The following is a 19019-nucleotide window of genomic DNA, read 5'->3' as shown; positions in this document are numbered from 1 at the left end:
GTTTATTTATCACTGGAGGAGGAATCTGATTGAGCTATGAAGCTCTTTCCTCGCAGATGTTGAGTCAGTTCTGAAGGTATCAGCCCACCTACCCATAGCTTGCACAGAGATGCAGTGCGGTGAGAGGGTGAGTGAGCGGGTGAGTGGACGGGTGAATGAGTGAGTGGGTGAGTGAGTTGTGACCTGCAGTGTGGTGAGCGGGTGAATGGACGGACGAGCGAGCGTGCAGGTGAGGGAGTGGGTGAGTGCATGGGTGATTGAGTGAACAGGTTAGTGGGTGAGTGAGTGAGTTAGTTGAGTTGAGACCTGCAGTGTGGTGAGTGAGTGGGTGCATGCGTGAATGGGTAGTGAGTGGGTGGGTGAGTGAGTGAATGAGTTGAGACCTGCCGTGTGGTGAGTGAGTGAATGAATGAACGGGTGAGTGGGTGAGTGCGTAAGTGGGTGAGTGAGTGAGTGGGTGTGAGTGGGTGAGTGAGAGGGTGAGTAAACAGGTGAGTGAGTGGGTAGTGAGTGAATAGGTGAGTGAGTTATAGATTTGAAGCTTTCGTGACTGCAAGGATTCATACTCTTAGGTTTTTTCGGATTTATAATTTTTATTTCTATTATTATTTCTATTATTTTTATTTCTATTATTTCTTTTTTACCTACGTGACTTTACCGAAAAAACCTAAGAGTAGGTGAGTGAGTGGGTGAATGGGTGAGTGGGTGAATGAATGGGTGAGTGGGCGAGTGAACGGGCGAGCGTGTAAGTTGTGACCTGTGGTGTTACGTGGTGGTGGTGAAGGGGTATACAACAAGTCCATGTCAGCCGCAGACTTACTCCTCAACACATGGGCCGGAGGAATCAATGGGGGGGGGGGGGGGCGGGGGGAGACGTTCAGGGCAGGAGCGGCAACATCCACATCGACCCGCAGTCGACGCACGGGTAGAGTCAGTCGGAGGACACCACGTTCCCACTTTGCCGCATTCAATAAATCGTCGTTTGAATCCGCGCGGAGAGAAACGTTGGCCTCATTTCCCGGCTCTCTCGGGCCTCGTTAAACAAACGGGTTCATGAAGCAAACTCTCTCTCTCCGTCGTCTTCTCTCCCTGTTGTGTTCAAAGCGCCGTCTGTCTCTCTCTCTCTCGTGTCCTGAAAAAAAAAGTGATTTGATGAGACGCAGAATATTTATCCATACTGGAGGAATCCGATGACCTGCAAAGCTTTTTTGTCACAGATGTGGCACAGGTGTGTCACAGTTGTGGACAGGTGTGGCATAGGTGTGGCATAGATGTGCCAGGCCGGGTGCACTCCACACCTTTGATTTGGTGCGGCTGGCCCCGTGCTGCGCAAAAGAAGTTCGGCGCAGGTACGGACGGGCGGACGTGAAGCGTCGAAGGCTCTCTGCCCACCTGGGAGGGGGGGCAGATTCACTGCGGCCGCCTTGAAACCCACGCTGGAACTTCCACAAGGTGCGGCGAACGGACTGCCGCCGCTCCTGACGCTGAGGGGCGAGCGGCGGGAGTGCCGCCTGCAGCTTGAGCAGGGCCCCCTACTGGCAGACGAAACCCCCACCCCCTACCGTGACACCCAGAGCCTTCCCTGCTCATAGCCTCTGAGCTATAATGGTGTAGTGAAGACACAGTGTGCGAAAACACTGTTAGCTCTCTGTCTCACTCTCTCCGACTCTATCTCTCCCCTCTGTCCCTCGCTCTGTCTCTCCCTTTGTGTCTCTCTGTCTCACTCTGTCTCTATCTCTGTCTCATTCTCTATCTCTCTCTGTCTCTCTCTGTCTCACTCTCTATCTCACTCTCTCTCTCTATCTCTTACTCTGTCTCTCTCTCTGTCTCACTCTCAGTCTCTCTCTCTCTTTCTATTGGCTTCTCTGTCTCTCTCTTAGTCTGTCTCTCTGTGTGTCTCTCTCTCTGTCTCTCTTTGTGTCTCACTCTCTGTCTCTGTGTCTCTCAGGGTAATCAGCCGAGCCCCGGGTCTCAAGCTTGTCGTGGAGACGCTCATCTCATCGCTCAAGCCCATCGGCAACATCGTCCTCATCTGCTGCGCCTTCTTCATCATCTTTGGCATCCTCGGCGTCCAGGTAACGGTCGGCGGCGGTGGCCGCGGCGGTGGCGGCGGTGGTGGCGGCAACAGAGAAGGAGGCCCGGGTTCAACTCCCTGCCTGGGTTCAAGTCCTGGCCTGAGTGCCTTGTTGTGTTGTGGAGTTTGTGTTCTACCCTCCCCCCACCTCTTCTGCAGAGTGTGAGAGTGTGTGTGAGTGTGCGTGTCAGAGTGCGTGTGTGCGCTGTGTGTGGTGTGTGGGGAGAGGCAGTGTACCAGTCCTGGGCCTCCCCTAGGTCGACTCAGCCTAAAATTAGTACCTGGTGCGGTGTCTAAACATCGTCACCAGGGAGACAAAGGCGGTCTGTCGTGGTGCTGGCCACCCACCCCATCGTGTGCCGTGCCAGCGTTCATCGGTGCTACTCGCTAACAGCACTTTTGTATTTGTGTAGAACTTCTTTTGCACCGTACATAGCCAACCGCGCTAATTGGATGTGCAGGGGGCAGGAAAACAAACTGAACACAAAAAGCAGTTCTAAAGAAATGAGTTTGTCAATCTAGACGATGACGATTATTTGAAAGTGCACAGCTCCAGTGGCTTCCAAATATCGGAAGGGAAGAGCGTTCCAGACGGCCGCAGAAGTGCCGATGGTGACGGGAGCTCGCGTGATGATGGTTTATGCTCCTTGACGAGATCAGCGATGCATCACGGTGGCTATGAGATGTTAACTCCCTCGCTTGGTCTACCGGAGGTCGTGGGTTCCATCCCGACCCTGACGATGCCTGCTGTATATTTGTAGTTTGCGTGCATGTCTCTCTCTCTCTCATCATCATCATGGTGGCTATGAGATGTTAACTACCTCGCCTGGTCTACCGGAGGTCGTGGGTTCGATCCCGACCCTGACGATGCCTGCTGCTGTATATTTGGAGTTTACCGTGTCCCTCTCTCGCTCATCATCATCATGGTGGCGAGGAGATGTTAACTACCTCGCCTGGTCTATAGGAGGTCGTGGGTTCCATCCCGACCTTGACACCTGCTGTATATTTGGAGTTTGCGTCTCTCTCTCTCTCTCCCTGTGGATTTTTCTCCGGGCCCTCCGGGTTTTCTCTCCACATTTAAAATCAGCGTCACGCATTCAGATCATTTGGCTGCTGCTATAAATCGCACACGGTGATGATGATGATGATAATCCCACTTCTTTGAGCTATCATTTGTGATAGGCAGGTGGTCGCTTCTGAAAAAGTGCTACGCAGCTCAGTGGGCCTTACACCTGGTCAAATAGAACAAAATATTTTTGTTTTTTTATATTTATTTTAAGTGATTTGTTTACCTTCCTCTACTTTGCACTTTAATTTTTGTCGTAACTTCCTGGCCCACCCAGCTACTACTGGACGTCTGTCAAAAAGAGCTTCGCAGCTCATCGGATTACCTCCAGGATAAACATTCTGATTGTGGGTTCAACATTGAGAATGTGCTCAGAGTGGTTTTTGGGCTGCCGTTACACAGCCATAGCAGTCAATCAGTGCCCTACCTTATTACAGACCCCAATACAGACCATATTAGTCACCCCGTGCTCTTATGAATCTCAACGTTCATCTGATACACTACACTGTACACTAAACTATAGAATACACTTTACACTCCACTACTATAAACTACACTACTATGCACTACACTATACACTACACTACTATACACTACTATGCACTCCACTACACTATACACTACACTATACACTATATACTACACTATACACTACACTATACACTACACTATACACTACACTATACACTACACTATACACTACACTATACACTACACACTACACTATACACTACTATACACTACACTATACACTACACTATACACTACACTATACACTACTATACACTACACTATACACTACACTATACACTACTATACACTACACTATACACTACACTGTACACTACACTATACACTACACTACACACTACACTATACACTACACTATACACTACTATACACGACTGTACACTACACTAGACACTACACTATACACTACACTATACACTACGCTAGACACTACACTATACACTACTATACACTACACTATACACTACACTATACACTACACTGTACACTACACTATACACGACACTACACTATACCCTACACTATACACTACTATACACGACTATACACTACACTAGACACTACACTATACCAGTGGCGGCTCCTGCAAAATCTCTCAAGGGGGGCAAATGTCTGGATGATTGATAAGAATAAGGTCCACCCATGCAATGGATAAATTAACAGCTTAAGCATGTAAAGGCAACTTCACTTATTTAATATTAATGAAAAATAAAGTGACTCTTACAATACATCTTGTTTGTTTTTATACTCACTATTAATATACAATCCACTCAAGTTTATTTTATTAAAGATTCCACTAGGTGGCGACAAATTATATTGTTGGATGAAACGTGCTTACGTATGATGACGTAAGCACGTTAGGGCGAGCCCTCCCAGAAGCCATAGAGAATGCATTGCAGCGCCCCCATTCGAAAAAAAACATCTTTGAATGTAAGTCTATGGGGCCACTCGGGGCGATTCTCAGCCGGAGTGAAATCGCCCATAAAGAGGCGGTACTCCACAGAACGTGACATGACGCTGATTGGACTATATCCAGAGGCACAGTGACGGCTAGCGTGACTCTGTGGTTGAATGACATTGGTGGTGCGTCGCCCAATCGCCCTAATGAAGAAACCGCCCCTGCACTATACACTACACTGTACACTACACTATACACTACTATACACTACACTACATTATACACGACAATGCACTACACTATACACTACTATACACTACACTATACACTACATTATACACAACTATACACTACACCATACACTACGATACACTACACTATACACTACACTATACACTACACTATACACTACACACTACACTACACTATACACTACACTATACACTACACTATACACTACACTATACACTACACACTACACTACACTATACATTACACTATACACTACACTATACACTACTATACACTACACTATACACTACACTATACACTACTATACACTACACTATACACTACACTACTATACACTACACTATACACTACACTATACACTACACTATACACTACACTATACACTACACTACACACTACTATACACTACACTATACAAGACTATACACAGACTTTAGCCCTGCCTGGGGACTTCCCAGGCGTTCCCAGGCCAGCCGAGTGACATCGTCCCCCGTCAAAAAACATGATCATCTGCTCGCGTTTCTTTTTTAAGTATCTGTTGCCGTTTCTTTTTCTGCGTCCGTCCTCAGCTCTTCAAGGGGAAGTTCTACTACTGCGAGGCGCCCGAGGCCCTGCGGGTGGCGAACCGCTCCGACTGCGAGGCGCACCAGCTCAAGTGGATGCGATACAAATACAACTTCGACAACCTGGGCCAGGTGAGGGCCGCGGAGGCGGCGGCGGTGACGGCGACGGTGACGGCGGCGTGCCAAGCGTTGATGGGGCGGAGGGGAGGCCCCTCCGACCCCCACCGTCAGTATCTTTTGCAAAGCGGTGAGTGACCTGGCTCACGCAAAATGGCAAAAGCAGCAGAGGTAGAAGCAAAAGTGCAGCACTGAAGCGAATTGAGGTCATAGACAGCCAGACAGAGATCAGAGACTGCCAGATAGAGGTCATAGACAGCCAGACAGAGATCAAAGACTGCCAGATAGAGATCCATAACAGAGTCTTTTTTGGGTTAGATCGCATAAATATTGTTAAAACCCGCCACCACCCAACACAGCCAACTAGTAAGGGTTGTCACGTAAACAGAACATGCCAATTCGTCACTAGTACAGCACACCGGTGTGTTGGAAAGCCAAGCCACAACATTTACAATCTGAGTACGACATTTCTCCAATAATTACAAATAGCTTCATCAGGACACAGCCAATTTTGTGGAGAAGTCTACCTGTTTCGTTCCTTATATAGAGGCGTAGATGTGGTGACCACACTTCTGCGCTCTTGCACAAAGTTGGGGGGGATTACTGAGTCAACGTACATTATGCATGTGCATTATGCGAGCCCTTTGATCTTGTCCTTCCTGTCTATTATGTGTATTAAAATAGCCATACGGATGATATTGGTCGCGAAAGCTTATGTGTTAAACTAGGTAGAGATCAGTGCAAGAACAACCGCATTACAAATAAAAAAAAGATGCCCAGCAACAAAGAATGGTTCGGACATTTACGCTCCATTTTCAGAGGAGCGTCGAGTGGATGACGCTGCGTGTGCATGCCCCCTCGCCGCTGTGGCGTGCAGGCGCTCATGTCGCTGTTCGTGATGGCGTCGCGCGACGGCTGGGTGGACATCATGTACAACGGCCTCGACTCCGTGGGGGTTAACCAGCAGGTGAAGGTTGCTCATGGACAGCAGCAGCACTACCACCGGCGTCACCATCGCGTTGTCGTCACGATCATCACGGCCATCATCATCATCAGCAGCAGCGTCAGTGTCGCTGTCATCGTCATCACTGGCATCATCATCAGTAGTGTCAATGTCACTGTCATCGTCACTGTCACCATCATCAGCAGCATCAGTGTCACTGTCGTCATCATCAGCAGCAGCGTCAGTGTCGCTGTCATCGTCATCACTGGCATCATCATCAGCTGCGTCAGTGTCGCTGTTATCGTCACTGGTATCACGGTCATCATCATCATCAGCAGCGTCAGTGTCGCTGCAATCATCGGTGACGTCAGTGTCGAAATCATCACTATCATCATCGCCGCCATTTTAACTATTAACATCACCACCACCACCAGTGGCCATAAAGCTCTCTCTCTCTCGCTACACATATTCCTCACTCCTCTCCCTTCTCCTACTCCTCACTCCTCCCTTATGCCCCCCTCGCTCTCCTGACTCCTCCTCACTTCTCATTCATCGTACTCCAATCTCCTCCTGCCCCTTCTCTATCTCTCCTCCCTCCTTCTCACTCCTCCATCACCTCCTGCCATCATTCCCTCCCTCCCATCCCCATCATCTCTCCGCCTCTTCCTCCTCCACCACCATCATCATCTCCTCCTCCACCACCACCATCATCTCCTCCTCCCTCCTATCCTGTCCCCCCCTCCTCCTTCTCCTCCACGACCATCACCATCTCCCCCCCCCTCCTCTCTCTCCTCCCCCACCTTCTCCACCACCACCACCACCATCTCCCCCCCCCCTCCTCTCTCTCCTCTCCCACCTTCTACACCACCACCACCATCATCTCCCCCCCTCCTCTCTCTCCTCCCCCACCTTCTCCACCACCATCACCGTCTCCTCCTCCCTCCTATCTCCTCCCCCCCCCCTTCCTCCCGGACCTCAGCCCAGGCAGAACCACAACCCCTGGATGCTCCTCTACTTCATCTCGTTCCTGCTCATCGTCGGCTTCTTCGTGCTCAACATGTTCGTCGGCGTGGTGGTGGAGAACTTCCACAAGTGCCGGCAGCAGCAGGAGGAAGAGGAGACCAAGCGCAGGGAGGACAGGCGGCAGCAGCGGCTCGAGAAGAAAAGGCGCAGTAAGGAAACCTGGCGCAATGGTCGGTACACCCCGTCACGCGAGACCTTCCTGAGTCCGTCCCATCGCCAAATCAGTAGTAGGCCTCCCTCCTCTCTCCCTCCCTCTCTCCCTTCCTCTCTCTCTCTGCCATCCCACCGGTGGACCGGCCGATGGCCGATCCCCTTCCACCACCCGATCCTCCGCCACAGCCGTCGTTACGGTCGAGGGGAAATCTGCGGCAGTTCTTAAGTTGTTTGTTAAATCCCGTTACACAGATGCGTAAGTCACGGGAGTTATCAGTGACGGACGATGCCGGAGAGGTTGTTGACGACTGTACGTGGTTGTTGTTGTTGACGACGACTGTACGTGGTTGTTGTTGACGACGACTGTACGTGGTTGTTGTTGTTGACGACGTTGTTCTTAGCGATAGTTGTTCCAAAAAGGGGGGGGCTTGTTATTTCAGCAAGCGCTCGGGATGTGATGGTCGGCACATTGCCAACGCTCACCCGGAGGTCTCCCGTTGGAGTCCATCTCCCGGACGCGGCGGCTATGAACAACCGCCCTCCCCCACCAACAACAACAACGACGACAGCCGCCATTCAGCCACTAAGCGGCCGTGACGTCACCACCAGGCCATGTGCCAGGCCATGTGCACTTGAAGGCCACGTGAAGTGTCGAACGCCCGCTAGCAGGAGGCCACAGACAGACCATGGGTTGACTGACTGAGATGACTGGCCGATGCACCAGCACCACCACCACCGCCACCACCAATGCCACCACCACCAACGCCACCACCACCACCAATGCCACCACCACAACGAACGCCACCACCACCGACAACAACAACAACAACCGCCATTCGCCATTAAGTGGCGGTGACGTCACCACGACGCTTGTGCCAGGCTATGTGCACCTTGAGGCCACATGAAGTGTCGCCACCTACACTACCACCGCCACTACCACCGCCACCATCAGAGAGTACAAGTGTGAGTGACAGTACAAGAGAGACACTGACAGTACACACGAGACATAGACATCAACCAATGCAGTAGAGACAATTGAGAAATTATAAACGGGACAACGGCGACCACCACGAGCAGAAGCCCTGTCCAGGAGCTGTACCGGGTCCTCTGTGACCCCGCGGGTACACCGGGAGCGACTTAACAACTTCCTGCAGATTTCTATTGGCGCTGGCAAACGACGACGGTGGCGATGGCGACGGTTTCGCGGAGCTAACGAGGTGAGGCAAACGCAAAGCTTCTTTTTTGGCCCGAAACGCCGCGGCCTCGACAACGACGTCGACGCGACGTCTGTTTTTCCCAGGGTCCCCGGCGGTAAGAAGAAAACCTTACCGATGGCGATCTCGCGGCTTGCCACACCCGTCTCCAACATTTTGCGCGACTTTTCATCCGCCTGTAGCTCGCCGGCCGTAGAACTAACGCATGCACGCACACACACGCACGTAGCGTAGCGTGCACACATGTAGCGTAGCGTGCACACACGTAGCGTAGTATGCACACACGTAGTGAGAGAGTCGCCGACACTCGGTGCTGCGCCGCGGGTTTCGTCCGTAACATCGCCGTGCGTGCGCGCGTGGCCTTTGAAAACAGATGGGGGAGCGTGGTAGTGCAGCACACACAGAAAACTGCCATTGGCGATGGGGGTGGGTGGGGGGGGAGGGTTTGCTTGGCCTAGACTGCATCGGGGGTGTTGGATCGGTTGACGTGAGGTGCATCGAAGGCATGGCCGTTCAGAGGGTGGTGTGCCGGGCCGGGCCAAACCAACCCCAAGGCCTTCAAACTAAAGCGGGGGCATTACCGCTGACAACCCCCCAAAGCGCGGAGCCCAGGGCAGTCGCCCCGGCTTGCCGTCTGCCTTAGGGACGGCTCTGCGTGCACGGCACTGAGTTGGTTTTAATACGCCGAGTTCTTGTAGCTGTTGTTCAGGCGCGGGACCTCGCGAGGGAAGAGGTCGGTGTGGGGAGCAGGCAATGCTAAAGGCACAGCCCTGCATTAGGTCGCTCTCTCGTGCCACTGCTGACGGAAGCGACTTCAACAGAGCGGGCTCTAGGCCGATTTCCTCGGACCCTGTTCCATGTTGGAACCAAAAAAAGAAAAGAACCATCCCCAATATAGGACTATAGAGCTTGGGCGATTGCTGGCGGCATCCCGTATCAGGGCTGCCCCCTTGCCCCTTCGCCTGTGGCCTTCTATGCCTCTCCACGCGCGGAAGCCGCTGCGCGGCGTTGCAACTTGGAGCGGCGTTATTTTTTTCTTCCGATCGGCGATCAGTCTCGAACCGATGATGGCCGTGCAGTAACGACGGAGAGAGAAAACACCGTGTGGCCGTAATCGTCATCTTCTTTTGCTGAAATTTCTGTTGTCTCCTTCCCCCCCCCACCTCCCCACCACCACCCCAGTGTCGCTGTTTGCAGTCGAACAAAGCCAGATGCTTGTGAGAATTATGGCAAATAAGTATCTGAGCAAAGGTATAGAACGTTCCATTTCTTCCATTCATTTTGTGTTCCACAAACGTGGTTTAACTTTGTGTTTGGCTACTAAAATGCTAACACAGCTCTAACGAACTGAACGATAACACAACTTTAACACGTGGGCTTTCGCCACCAATGTTAACCAACATAATTGATTCCCCTTCTATTTAAGACCGAAACAGGAGGAGGATTTCTCCACAACTCTCTTTCTATTCGCCTGACGATGCTGCTGGTTGGTGTTGTTGCTGTAATTACCGGCGAAACGTCATGGTACTCGAATTGTAAATATTGTAGTGGATTTACTCTCCAACACACAACCAGTTAGTGCTGAACTAGTATACTACACTATACACTACACTATACACTACACTATAATTGTAAATATTGTAATGGATTTACTCTCCAACACACAACCAGTTAGTGCTGAACGAGTATACTACACTATACACTACACTATACACTACACTATACACTACACTATAATGGTAAATGTTGTAGTGGGTTTACTCTCCTACACACAACCAGTTAGTGTTGAACTAGTGTACTACACTATACACTACACTATAATTTTAAATGTTGTAGTGGGTAGAACGTCAACATTATCAAAATCTCCAGCACACAACCGCTGTGTGCTGAACTAGTAACGAATTTGCCACGTGTAGTTTACGTGACAAACCCCTTTACTGATTGACTGTGTGGTCGGGTGGTGGTGGCTTTAATGACGCAACTTTTATATTCACACGATCTGACCCCAAAACACCTCTATCATGGATAACACAACTCTAACCGTCGTGAACAGCGTTTACGTCCGTCACACAGACCAACCACAGATATCCACGAGAGGTGTGGGGATTTTTGCACAGCTTCAAAAATGGGGTCTAGTGATGCCTTCAAACTTGCCATATACATAATATCACCTGGATTTAGCAGTTTTCACTGCACTGCTAATAGTTTCTATTCATCGGAGTTTTTGGCTACATTCTGACAAACTCTGGGTGATGTGAATCTCCGGCAGCAGATACTCAGCCGGTGGTGTTAAATGAAGACCCATAGACTTACTCAGAGAATCGTAGACCTACAAAGAGACCTTTAAAATCATATAGAAACCAGTATCCTTAAATAGAGACCCATGGGCGCAAGTATAGACCCTCAGATCTACATATAAAACTTTCATCGAATTTTCGACCCATAGATCTCACCCAAAAGCCTCCATACCTATATAGAGACCTGCAGACTCACCTCTAAACCCATAGACTCGCATAGAAACCCGTAGACGTAGAGATGTGGACACGCATTGTCTCATAAATACACCCATAGACTTACATTTCCTTTCTTCTACCAGGGCCCAGGCCAACCACTCTTTGCCACCTCTAAACTCCAAAGGAACCGGGACATATGTACATACTGTACTGTATAGGGTGCCACGGTGGCTAAGAGATGTTAACTATCTCGCCTGGTATACAGGATTTTGCGGGTTCGATCCTGATCCTGACGCCTGCTGTATAATTGGAGTTTATACAGCAGGTGGCGTGGATTTTCTCCAGGTCCTCCTTCCGGGTTTTCCCCTCCACATTTAGAAACATCCGTTTAGAGTATTGGGCTGCTTCACATTTCCACGTGATGATAAGCCACTTCGTCGAGCTATCGTTTGTGGCCATGTCACTTCTGAAAAAGAGCTACATGGCTCAGTGGGCCTTACTTGGTAAAATAAATAAAAACGTTATATTTTTTCTCTATTATGTTGAACTTCTTTTGCACCGTACGTAGCCAACTGTCGCTAATCGGTGGTGTGGGGCCGAAGAAGATCTCTCAATAGTGGGGAAAAAACTCAAAACGGTGTTTGTCAATTACGCATCGAGTGGGCAAAGATTTTGGCAATGGCACCTTCCTCTGAGCACACAAACCCAACCGCGTGATGACTCGACTTGTTGCCGTGATGGAGGGAAAAAAACGTGAAAACCGTGATGCGTGGGCGCAGGAGAGGCCTCACGTGATCCTTAGAGGGCCCCACGTGCTCCTTAAAGGGACCCACGTGATCTTTAGAGGGTGCCACGTGATCCTTAAAGGGACCCGCGTGATCTTTGGGAGGCCACGCCTGATACTTACAGCGCGAAAGAAGTTCAACGCACGCACATGCATACAGCACAATGCATACCCCATGTGTGAGCATTGAAGAGTGTGCAGTGTTTATCAAAACGAGCACAACTTTTATGCCGACGGGCACACCACCGGGGTAGGGGAGTAGAGCCGAGCACAGAGCGATGAATGGGAAAAGAGGAACGGGAGAGGTAAGACAGAAGAGAGGGGAATGAGAGTTAAAGCTTGGAACGGGAGAGAGGGGAGAGGAGAGAGGGGAATGAAAGTTAAAGGATGTAATGGGAGAGAGAAGAGAGGAGAGGGGAATGAGAGTTAAAGGTTGGGAGGCAGAACGGAGAAACGGGAGCAAAGAATCAGGAGAGGTGAGGATGGGGAGGTTAGAGGCTGTATCGGGGCCTCTGCTCCTGCTGCTGCACAGAGCCGAGTCTGTCTTCACAGTGGGAGGCGACGGAGAGGGGGAGAGGGGAATCAGAGTGGGGGTGGCCAACACTGAGGCCGCGTGGCTTACGGGGAGGAGGCTTTGAGCTGATTCATTAGCTCGCTCGTGACTTCGAGAGGGGGATGCTGCGTCGACTTTACCGCGTGAAAAAGACGTAGGTTGCGCTCGGCATTGCGCCAAAATCGGAAGGGAAAATAAATCGCCTGAACACGGCACAAAAGCCCCCCCCCACCCCGATCCGCATCGCCAGTTCCCCCGTGCGGTCTCGCGAACGGACGCTGACATTGTGAGGGTCTCTCAGCAGGGACCGAGTGACTCGCGTGACTCGCAGTGTGCTTGCTATGAGGGACCAAGTCACTCTGTTTCTCATAGCCAGCGCACCGAGCCACTTGGCCCCTCATAGCAAGTGCACCGCAAGTTACTCGGTCCCTCATAGCCAGCGCACTCAGTCACTCGGTCCCGAATAGCCAACACACCATGCCACTCGGTCCCTCATAGTGTGTGCCCATTCATTTTCTTGGCAGTCATTTAAAACTAATAACGTAGAGGTTGTTGTTGTCGTTGCCCCTCCTTAATCTTTCCTGTTTCATTTTTTTTCCATGTAATCAAATCCCCCATTCCCGGAGAACACTAACGGACTCAGAAAGATCCGCGCGCTCTTTCTTTTCTTTCCCCCGTTATGCTTCTGCGGCGCGGTTTTTCGCCGAGCTCCGTCGCTTGCTTTCTCGCGGCCGCGTTGCGTGGAGGCCATTTTGAGATTTTGCCCTGAGGCCTAAAGTCATTGAGCAAAGCCTGCGGCGGTTGCTGCTGGGTTACGCATAACAAAATAATCCATTTGGCAGGCTTTCAAAAGGTTGCTTTGTTGACTAAATTGAGAATTCTGCTCTTGAAGCACCCGCATTTAATGATAAACTTTTGAGAGAGTTCCTGTTATCAGTAATAAGACAACTTTCCTGATCTAAGAAGGCCGTTGAGAGTGTCGCGGGATCCTCCCCCTGGTGCTTTCCCAGTAAAAGTGCAACGTTGAGCCAATATTTGGATAACGTTCGAACGTTGGCCCAATGTTTGCATGTTTACTGGTTTGTGGCCTAAGAAAGTGGTTGAATTCAAAGCTTTTCAATGCACCTCCTTCTTCATGACAAAACTCACATGGCCGCCGGCACCCGACGCGATTTGCCTGGTGTCCGATTTTTGCTCAAACTCTGGGTCATCTTGTGGTTCATAAGGGCCAGGCCGTAACAACTTCCCTATCAAACAGCCAGGGTGACTGTCTCTGAGATTCAAAAAACTAAGAACGACGTATCGTGGAGAGAGGAGGAAAAAAACTCCCACTAGCAAGAAGAGGGAAGCCCCCCTTTGCACGTCGACGCATTGTTTTGAGTGATGCAAGATTCCAAGTTTTAAGATAAAATTATTTGTTTTAGGCGAACTCGAGAGACCTGCCGGTAAACATTGAACGTTGGGCCCACAATTCCAACCACGTGCCAACGTTGGCCCAATGTTGTGTGTTTACTGGACTGGGCCAGAGGACGTACACACGTTGATCTTCTTTCGCACCATTCCTCGCCGACCGTGCTAAACCGTGCAATTCGGATCGTCGTTCTTTTTGCGAGCATTGTCGCGTTTTTTCGTCGACTTGTTACCGTTATTGTAGCCGCCAGAAAAACTCAATTGCGAGGCTATTTAACGAGACTTGGGGAATCTCACCCAGGATAGTCTGCTGCATCAACAACAACAAGAGGAATGATCCTGGACAATAACTAAATTGAGACGGGTGGCGGCAACATCTAAGCCCCCTAAAGAGTTTTCACGTCAACAGCAATTCCCCCTCCCCCGCCTCTGCTGTTTGAAACTCGATGAGCCGGCTGTCATTGAGCGAGGTGACCCCCCCCCCCAAAGTTGCATGGCAAAAAAATCGGATGCTCGTGCATTTCGCATGTAGTTGTAGCGATTACGGACGCATGTGTATTGCTGTTGCAGCAGTTGTGTGTGCGCGTGGTGTGTGGTTTGTGTTGTATGTACATACGTACACACCCGGATGCTGTTTGAACGGTTAACTCTCAATTATCCGGCGGGGAGGTAAGCCAAGCTGGGCCACTAACAACGAAGATGCGGACACATGCAAGATGTTCGTAAATTGGGGCACAAAACGCATTCGTTTTGCTAGGCTTCGATAGAACGGGGGCAGAGAAGGGGGTGGTGATAACGACGCGTAAGCGTGTCCGTTGCTTCTTGGAGTTGGTTGGATCACTCGCCCCCCAGCAACGACGTCAGACCACGTGATCACGGCCTGACCCAAACGTGCGTCATCGTTGAGAAGCCTCCACCACCCGACAAAAGTGAAACGAGTTCAATCGTCACGTTTTGTCACGAGCGTTTAAACGACGCACCAACGACGACGATTATTATAATAATAATTTAAAGTAATAAAGGGGATTTCTTTTTGGGTTAGACCGCGTAAATATAGATGTCTTGTTAAACCCGCCCACCACCCAACACAGCCAATTAGTAAAGGGTTTGTCACGTAAACAAAACACATGGCAATTCGTTACTAATTCAGCACACACCGGTGTGTTGAAGAGTAAGCCCACGAAATTTGTATTCACGCGATCCAACCCGGGTGTTAAACTGAATATTCCGACTTCCGGGACTCTGCCCTGCAGATGCACGATGCAGCATCAAGCGAAACGCCGCACGTGCGTGCGTGCTACTGCCACCACATTCGGCCACACGAATTGTCTCCTTCAACGACGGACACACATTTGGCCCGGTCGCAATGACGCACGCGGTGGCCCGAGCCCGAGAATGTAAACTGCGACTCAATCGGCGCCCTGGAATTATAACTCCCACCCAACGCGGATAATCGAGTGTTAGACCGTGAAACTCTCCTCTCTGCAGCGTATCGGAACGTCACGATATGTAGACTGCTCTCGTGTTAACCGGACGGTGGCGGCGGCGGCGACTCCGCACGGCCTCCCCAGTCCAGCGTGGCGGAGGTGGCGAGGGTTTGTGGATCACGAGCCGATGTCGGGAAAGTTCCCCTTCCCCGTGTTGGGCCTCGAGGGAGGAGGCGGTCGAGCAACGTGTGGACCAATCTCCATCTGTTCCTTCTGTGCGGGTATAGAGCGTTGCCCCCCTCCTCCCTCGCCTCTCACGCAAGGCGTGGGGCTTTCTCCGGGTGCTCCGCTTCCCTGCCGCGTGAATGATAAATATAAACGCAGCTCATCATAGACTTGTCGAAAAAAACATCGTGAAAATCTAGACCCAATGTAGCAGGACCCTCTCAAAAAGGAGTCCTTGGGCTGATTGTGGCCTTTCCTTGATATACAATTAATCATTGTCATATTAAATTGACCTCGCAGCACAGTCCGTCATTTCAGTATGAAATAACGTTGCCTCTCTGCCGCCAATTCCTATCGGCAGCCCGCCACCACCCCCCTTCACCCCCGACGGCCAAGAGTGTCGATTTCACGTTAGCGTGCTGGGTGCCAGCGCGGTCCACGAAACAAGCGCGAGTGTTTGACCAGAGCGCCAAAGTGGCCGTCGTTTTGGCTGACAGCCGCCGCTGGAGGCGGTGGGCCGATTGAGAGGAATTCGATTCAAGTTTCCCCAATTTGGAAACATCCCCGATGCACTTCGTGGTGTAACTGGAGGCACGAAAGCAGGCCGCAATATCGTCGTTGTCTTGCTACGCCGGAATGTTTCACGTAGCCGCGCGTGAAGGAATGAATAGACCGAGTGCTCAATGTATTTCTGCATATATTTATTGTACCAATGCGATTGTCGCACTTAATCGGTTAAGATCCGTCAAGTGTTTTCATCGTTGTGTAAACTATGGCGTGTCCCATAAGTCTGGAGTCAGATGCAGTCTGTTAAATTCAAAAGCGACCTCCCTCTGACTCCAATTTCCTACGAGTAGAATTATCGGGACTCGTTCTTCCTTACTCAGAGACATCTTGGACCTGCAGAAACAAAAATGTTTGAATTAGTTATTTTCCCCTATGATTCCAGACTTATGGGCCACCCTGTATAACCACTCGCAGGGCTCTTGATCAATCCACTGCTGGATGGAGGTTTTCCCGAGGCGCGGCCGTCGTGGTGGAGGTCGTTTGACCGTACTTCACCACGCTGGTCAGTGCGGGCTGCGTGAAGGGGTGGGGTTCGACCACGCTCATCGGCACCACGGGAGACAGCCTCCTCCATCCAGCAGTGGATAGATTGCGGCTCGCGGGGACGCGACGAATGAAAGTTCCTGTGAACGTTGTTACGACGTCGCACGCCGTCGCTTAGTTAACTCATCCGAGCCAAACGCTCCGTGACGTGCGACGTGGCACCTCTCCTGACTTGATCCCCCCACCTCCCCCCCTCCCCCCTCACCTCCCCCACCACCTCCCCCCCACCTCCCCGCAGAGGCCCAGCGCCAGCCGTATTGGGCCAGCTACTCACGCCCGCGTCTGCTCATCCACAAGATGTGCACCGCCCACTACCTGGACCTCTTCATCTCCATCATCATCGGCCTCAACGTCGTCACCATGTCCATCGAGCACTACGCACAGCCCAAGGTGGGGGAGGGGGGGGCGGTGGGGTTAAGCGGGGGGTGGGGCCTCTTCCCTTGTTGATCTTGTGGCGGAGATGTTAACGACTTCACCTGGTATGCAGGAGGTCGTGGCTTCGTTCCCCATCCTGACGCCTGTTTTATATTTGGAGTTTGCGTGTCTCTCTCCCCTTGGCTGCGTGGATTTTTCTCTGGGTCCTCTGCCTTCTCCCTCCACGTTTAAAATCACTGTGATAAGCCACTTCTTTGAGCTATCATTTGTGGCCAGGTTGCTTCTGATAAAGAACTACATAGCTCGGTGGGGCCTCACCTGGTAAAATAAAAAACATATTTTCAGTTAATCGTGGCTGCCTGCGACGCACCGCTACTGTGGAGGCAACAGCGAGGGTTGGTGTAATCATCGCCATGCCCGTGTCTTTTCACGTGTGTGTGTGGTTGTGTCGACTCAGCCTCAAATGAGTACCTGGTGCGGTGTGATAAACATCGCCAGTGGGAAGACAAAGGCGGTCGGGCGTGGTGCTGGCCACCCACCCCCTCGTGTGCCGTTCCGGCCTTCATAGGTGCTCGCCGACAGCACTTGCCCCTGCAGTCTGCTAAGGCAACACGGGGGATCTTTGTGCGCATTACTGGAGTTAGGAGCGGCGGTGCAGCGGTGAGCGCGCTATGCTACGAACCCGGCTACGACCCGAGTTCGATTCCCGCTCACGGCCACCTGCACCAGTGACGATGATCAGAACCGGGTCATGAGCCTCCCCTCGGTCGACTCAGCCTCAAACGAGTACCCGGTGTAGTGGTGCGAAGTCAACATCGCCACGGGGGGGTGGGGATGGGGAGACAAAGGCGGCCGCCTTCGTAGGTGCGACGACTCGCCGGCAGCGCGTGGCCCCAACAGACTCTGACAGGTGACACGGTGGGTGGGTGTCGGGGGTCAAAAATGTTTTCGTCCCCTTGTGGGGTCCCCGCAGGCTCTGGACCGGGCCCTCAAGTACTGCAACTACGTCTTCACCGTCGTCTTCGTGCTCGAGGCCGTGCTCAAGCTCATCGCCCTCGGCTTTCGGCGGTTTTTCAAGGAGAGGTACGGAGTGTCCGTCGACGCGACCAGTAGTGCGTCTGCGCATGTGCGTGCGCGCGTGCGTGTTGGTGCTTGTGTGCATGTGGGTGTGTGCACGTGTGGGTGTGTGCGTGTTGGTGTGAGTGCGTGTGTTGGTACGTGTGTGCGTGTGAGAGTGTGCATGTGTGTGCGTGTGAGAGTGTGCATGCGTGCGCATGCGCGTGTGTGCGTGTGCATTTGTGTGCGCGTGTGGGTGTGTATGCGTGTTGGTGCGTGCGTGTGAGAGTGTGTGTGTGCGTGTGCACGCGCATTGTACAGCCGGTTATAATCGTTGCACTCGCACTGCCCGAGCATTTGTGCGGCACTAGCGGCCGGGGTGGAGGGTCGGTTTGCGTGAGTGGCGACGCACGACCCGGGCTAGAGGATGCGGGTGATGTGTCTTGCGCGGATGTGCGGTGAGGTGACGTGCCAGCCAGCCAGCAAAACTTTTATCACATATATATCAACTGTGATGAAAACTAAGAACATGTGTTACCCTTTCTGGCAATAAAACGGGACTTGTGTTAAGATATTCAAACACCAACTAGATGATGATACCTGCTGCAAGACGTCAAGTTACTGCATTAACCGCACACACTACTTGTGCCGAAACATGCAAACAACACGTGGCTCTGATAATTCACTATGTAACACGATTTTTGTTCCTGGGTAGTGTTATTTTCCAATTGCTTTTGCCTCAAAAGTATATAAAATGGCTATTATTCCCCACAAACGTTGCTCTTGTGACGA

The 19019-nt window shown here is 51.4% G+C and overlaps 1 protein-coding gene across 1 annotated transcript in view; it reads left to right on the top strand.

The window, feature by feature from the left end:
- The window catches only part of LOC144950589 (voltage-dependent T-type calcium channel subunit alpha-1G-like), a 192747-nt gene that overhangs the window by 145856 nt on the left and 27872 nt on the right, over positions 1 to 19019 (top strand). Inside the window, 6 exon segments of the mRNA XM_078880736.1 lie at positions 1949 to 2075; positions 5391 to 5516; positions 6379 to 6468; positions 7424 to 7616; positions 17035 to 17186; positions 18145 to 18254. Of these exon segments, the coding sequence (XP_078736862.1) occupies positions 1949 to 2075; positions 5391 to 5516; positions 6379 to 6468; positions 7424 to 7616; positions 17035 to 17186; positions 18145 to 18254 (798 nt within the window).

Source organism: Lampetra fluviatilis, chromosome 58 (assembly GCF_964198595.1).
Source record: "Lampetra fluviatilis chromosome 58, kcLamFluv1.1, whole genome shotgun sequence".
Classification (NCBI taxonomy): domain Eukaryota; kingdom Metazoa; phylum Chordata; class Hyperoartia; order Petromyzontiformes; family Petromyzontidae; genus Lampetra; species Lampetra fluviatilis.
The sequence above is the reverse complement of the archived record's forward strand: the minus strand, read 5'-3'. Positions and strand labels throughout refer to the sequence as shown.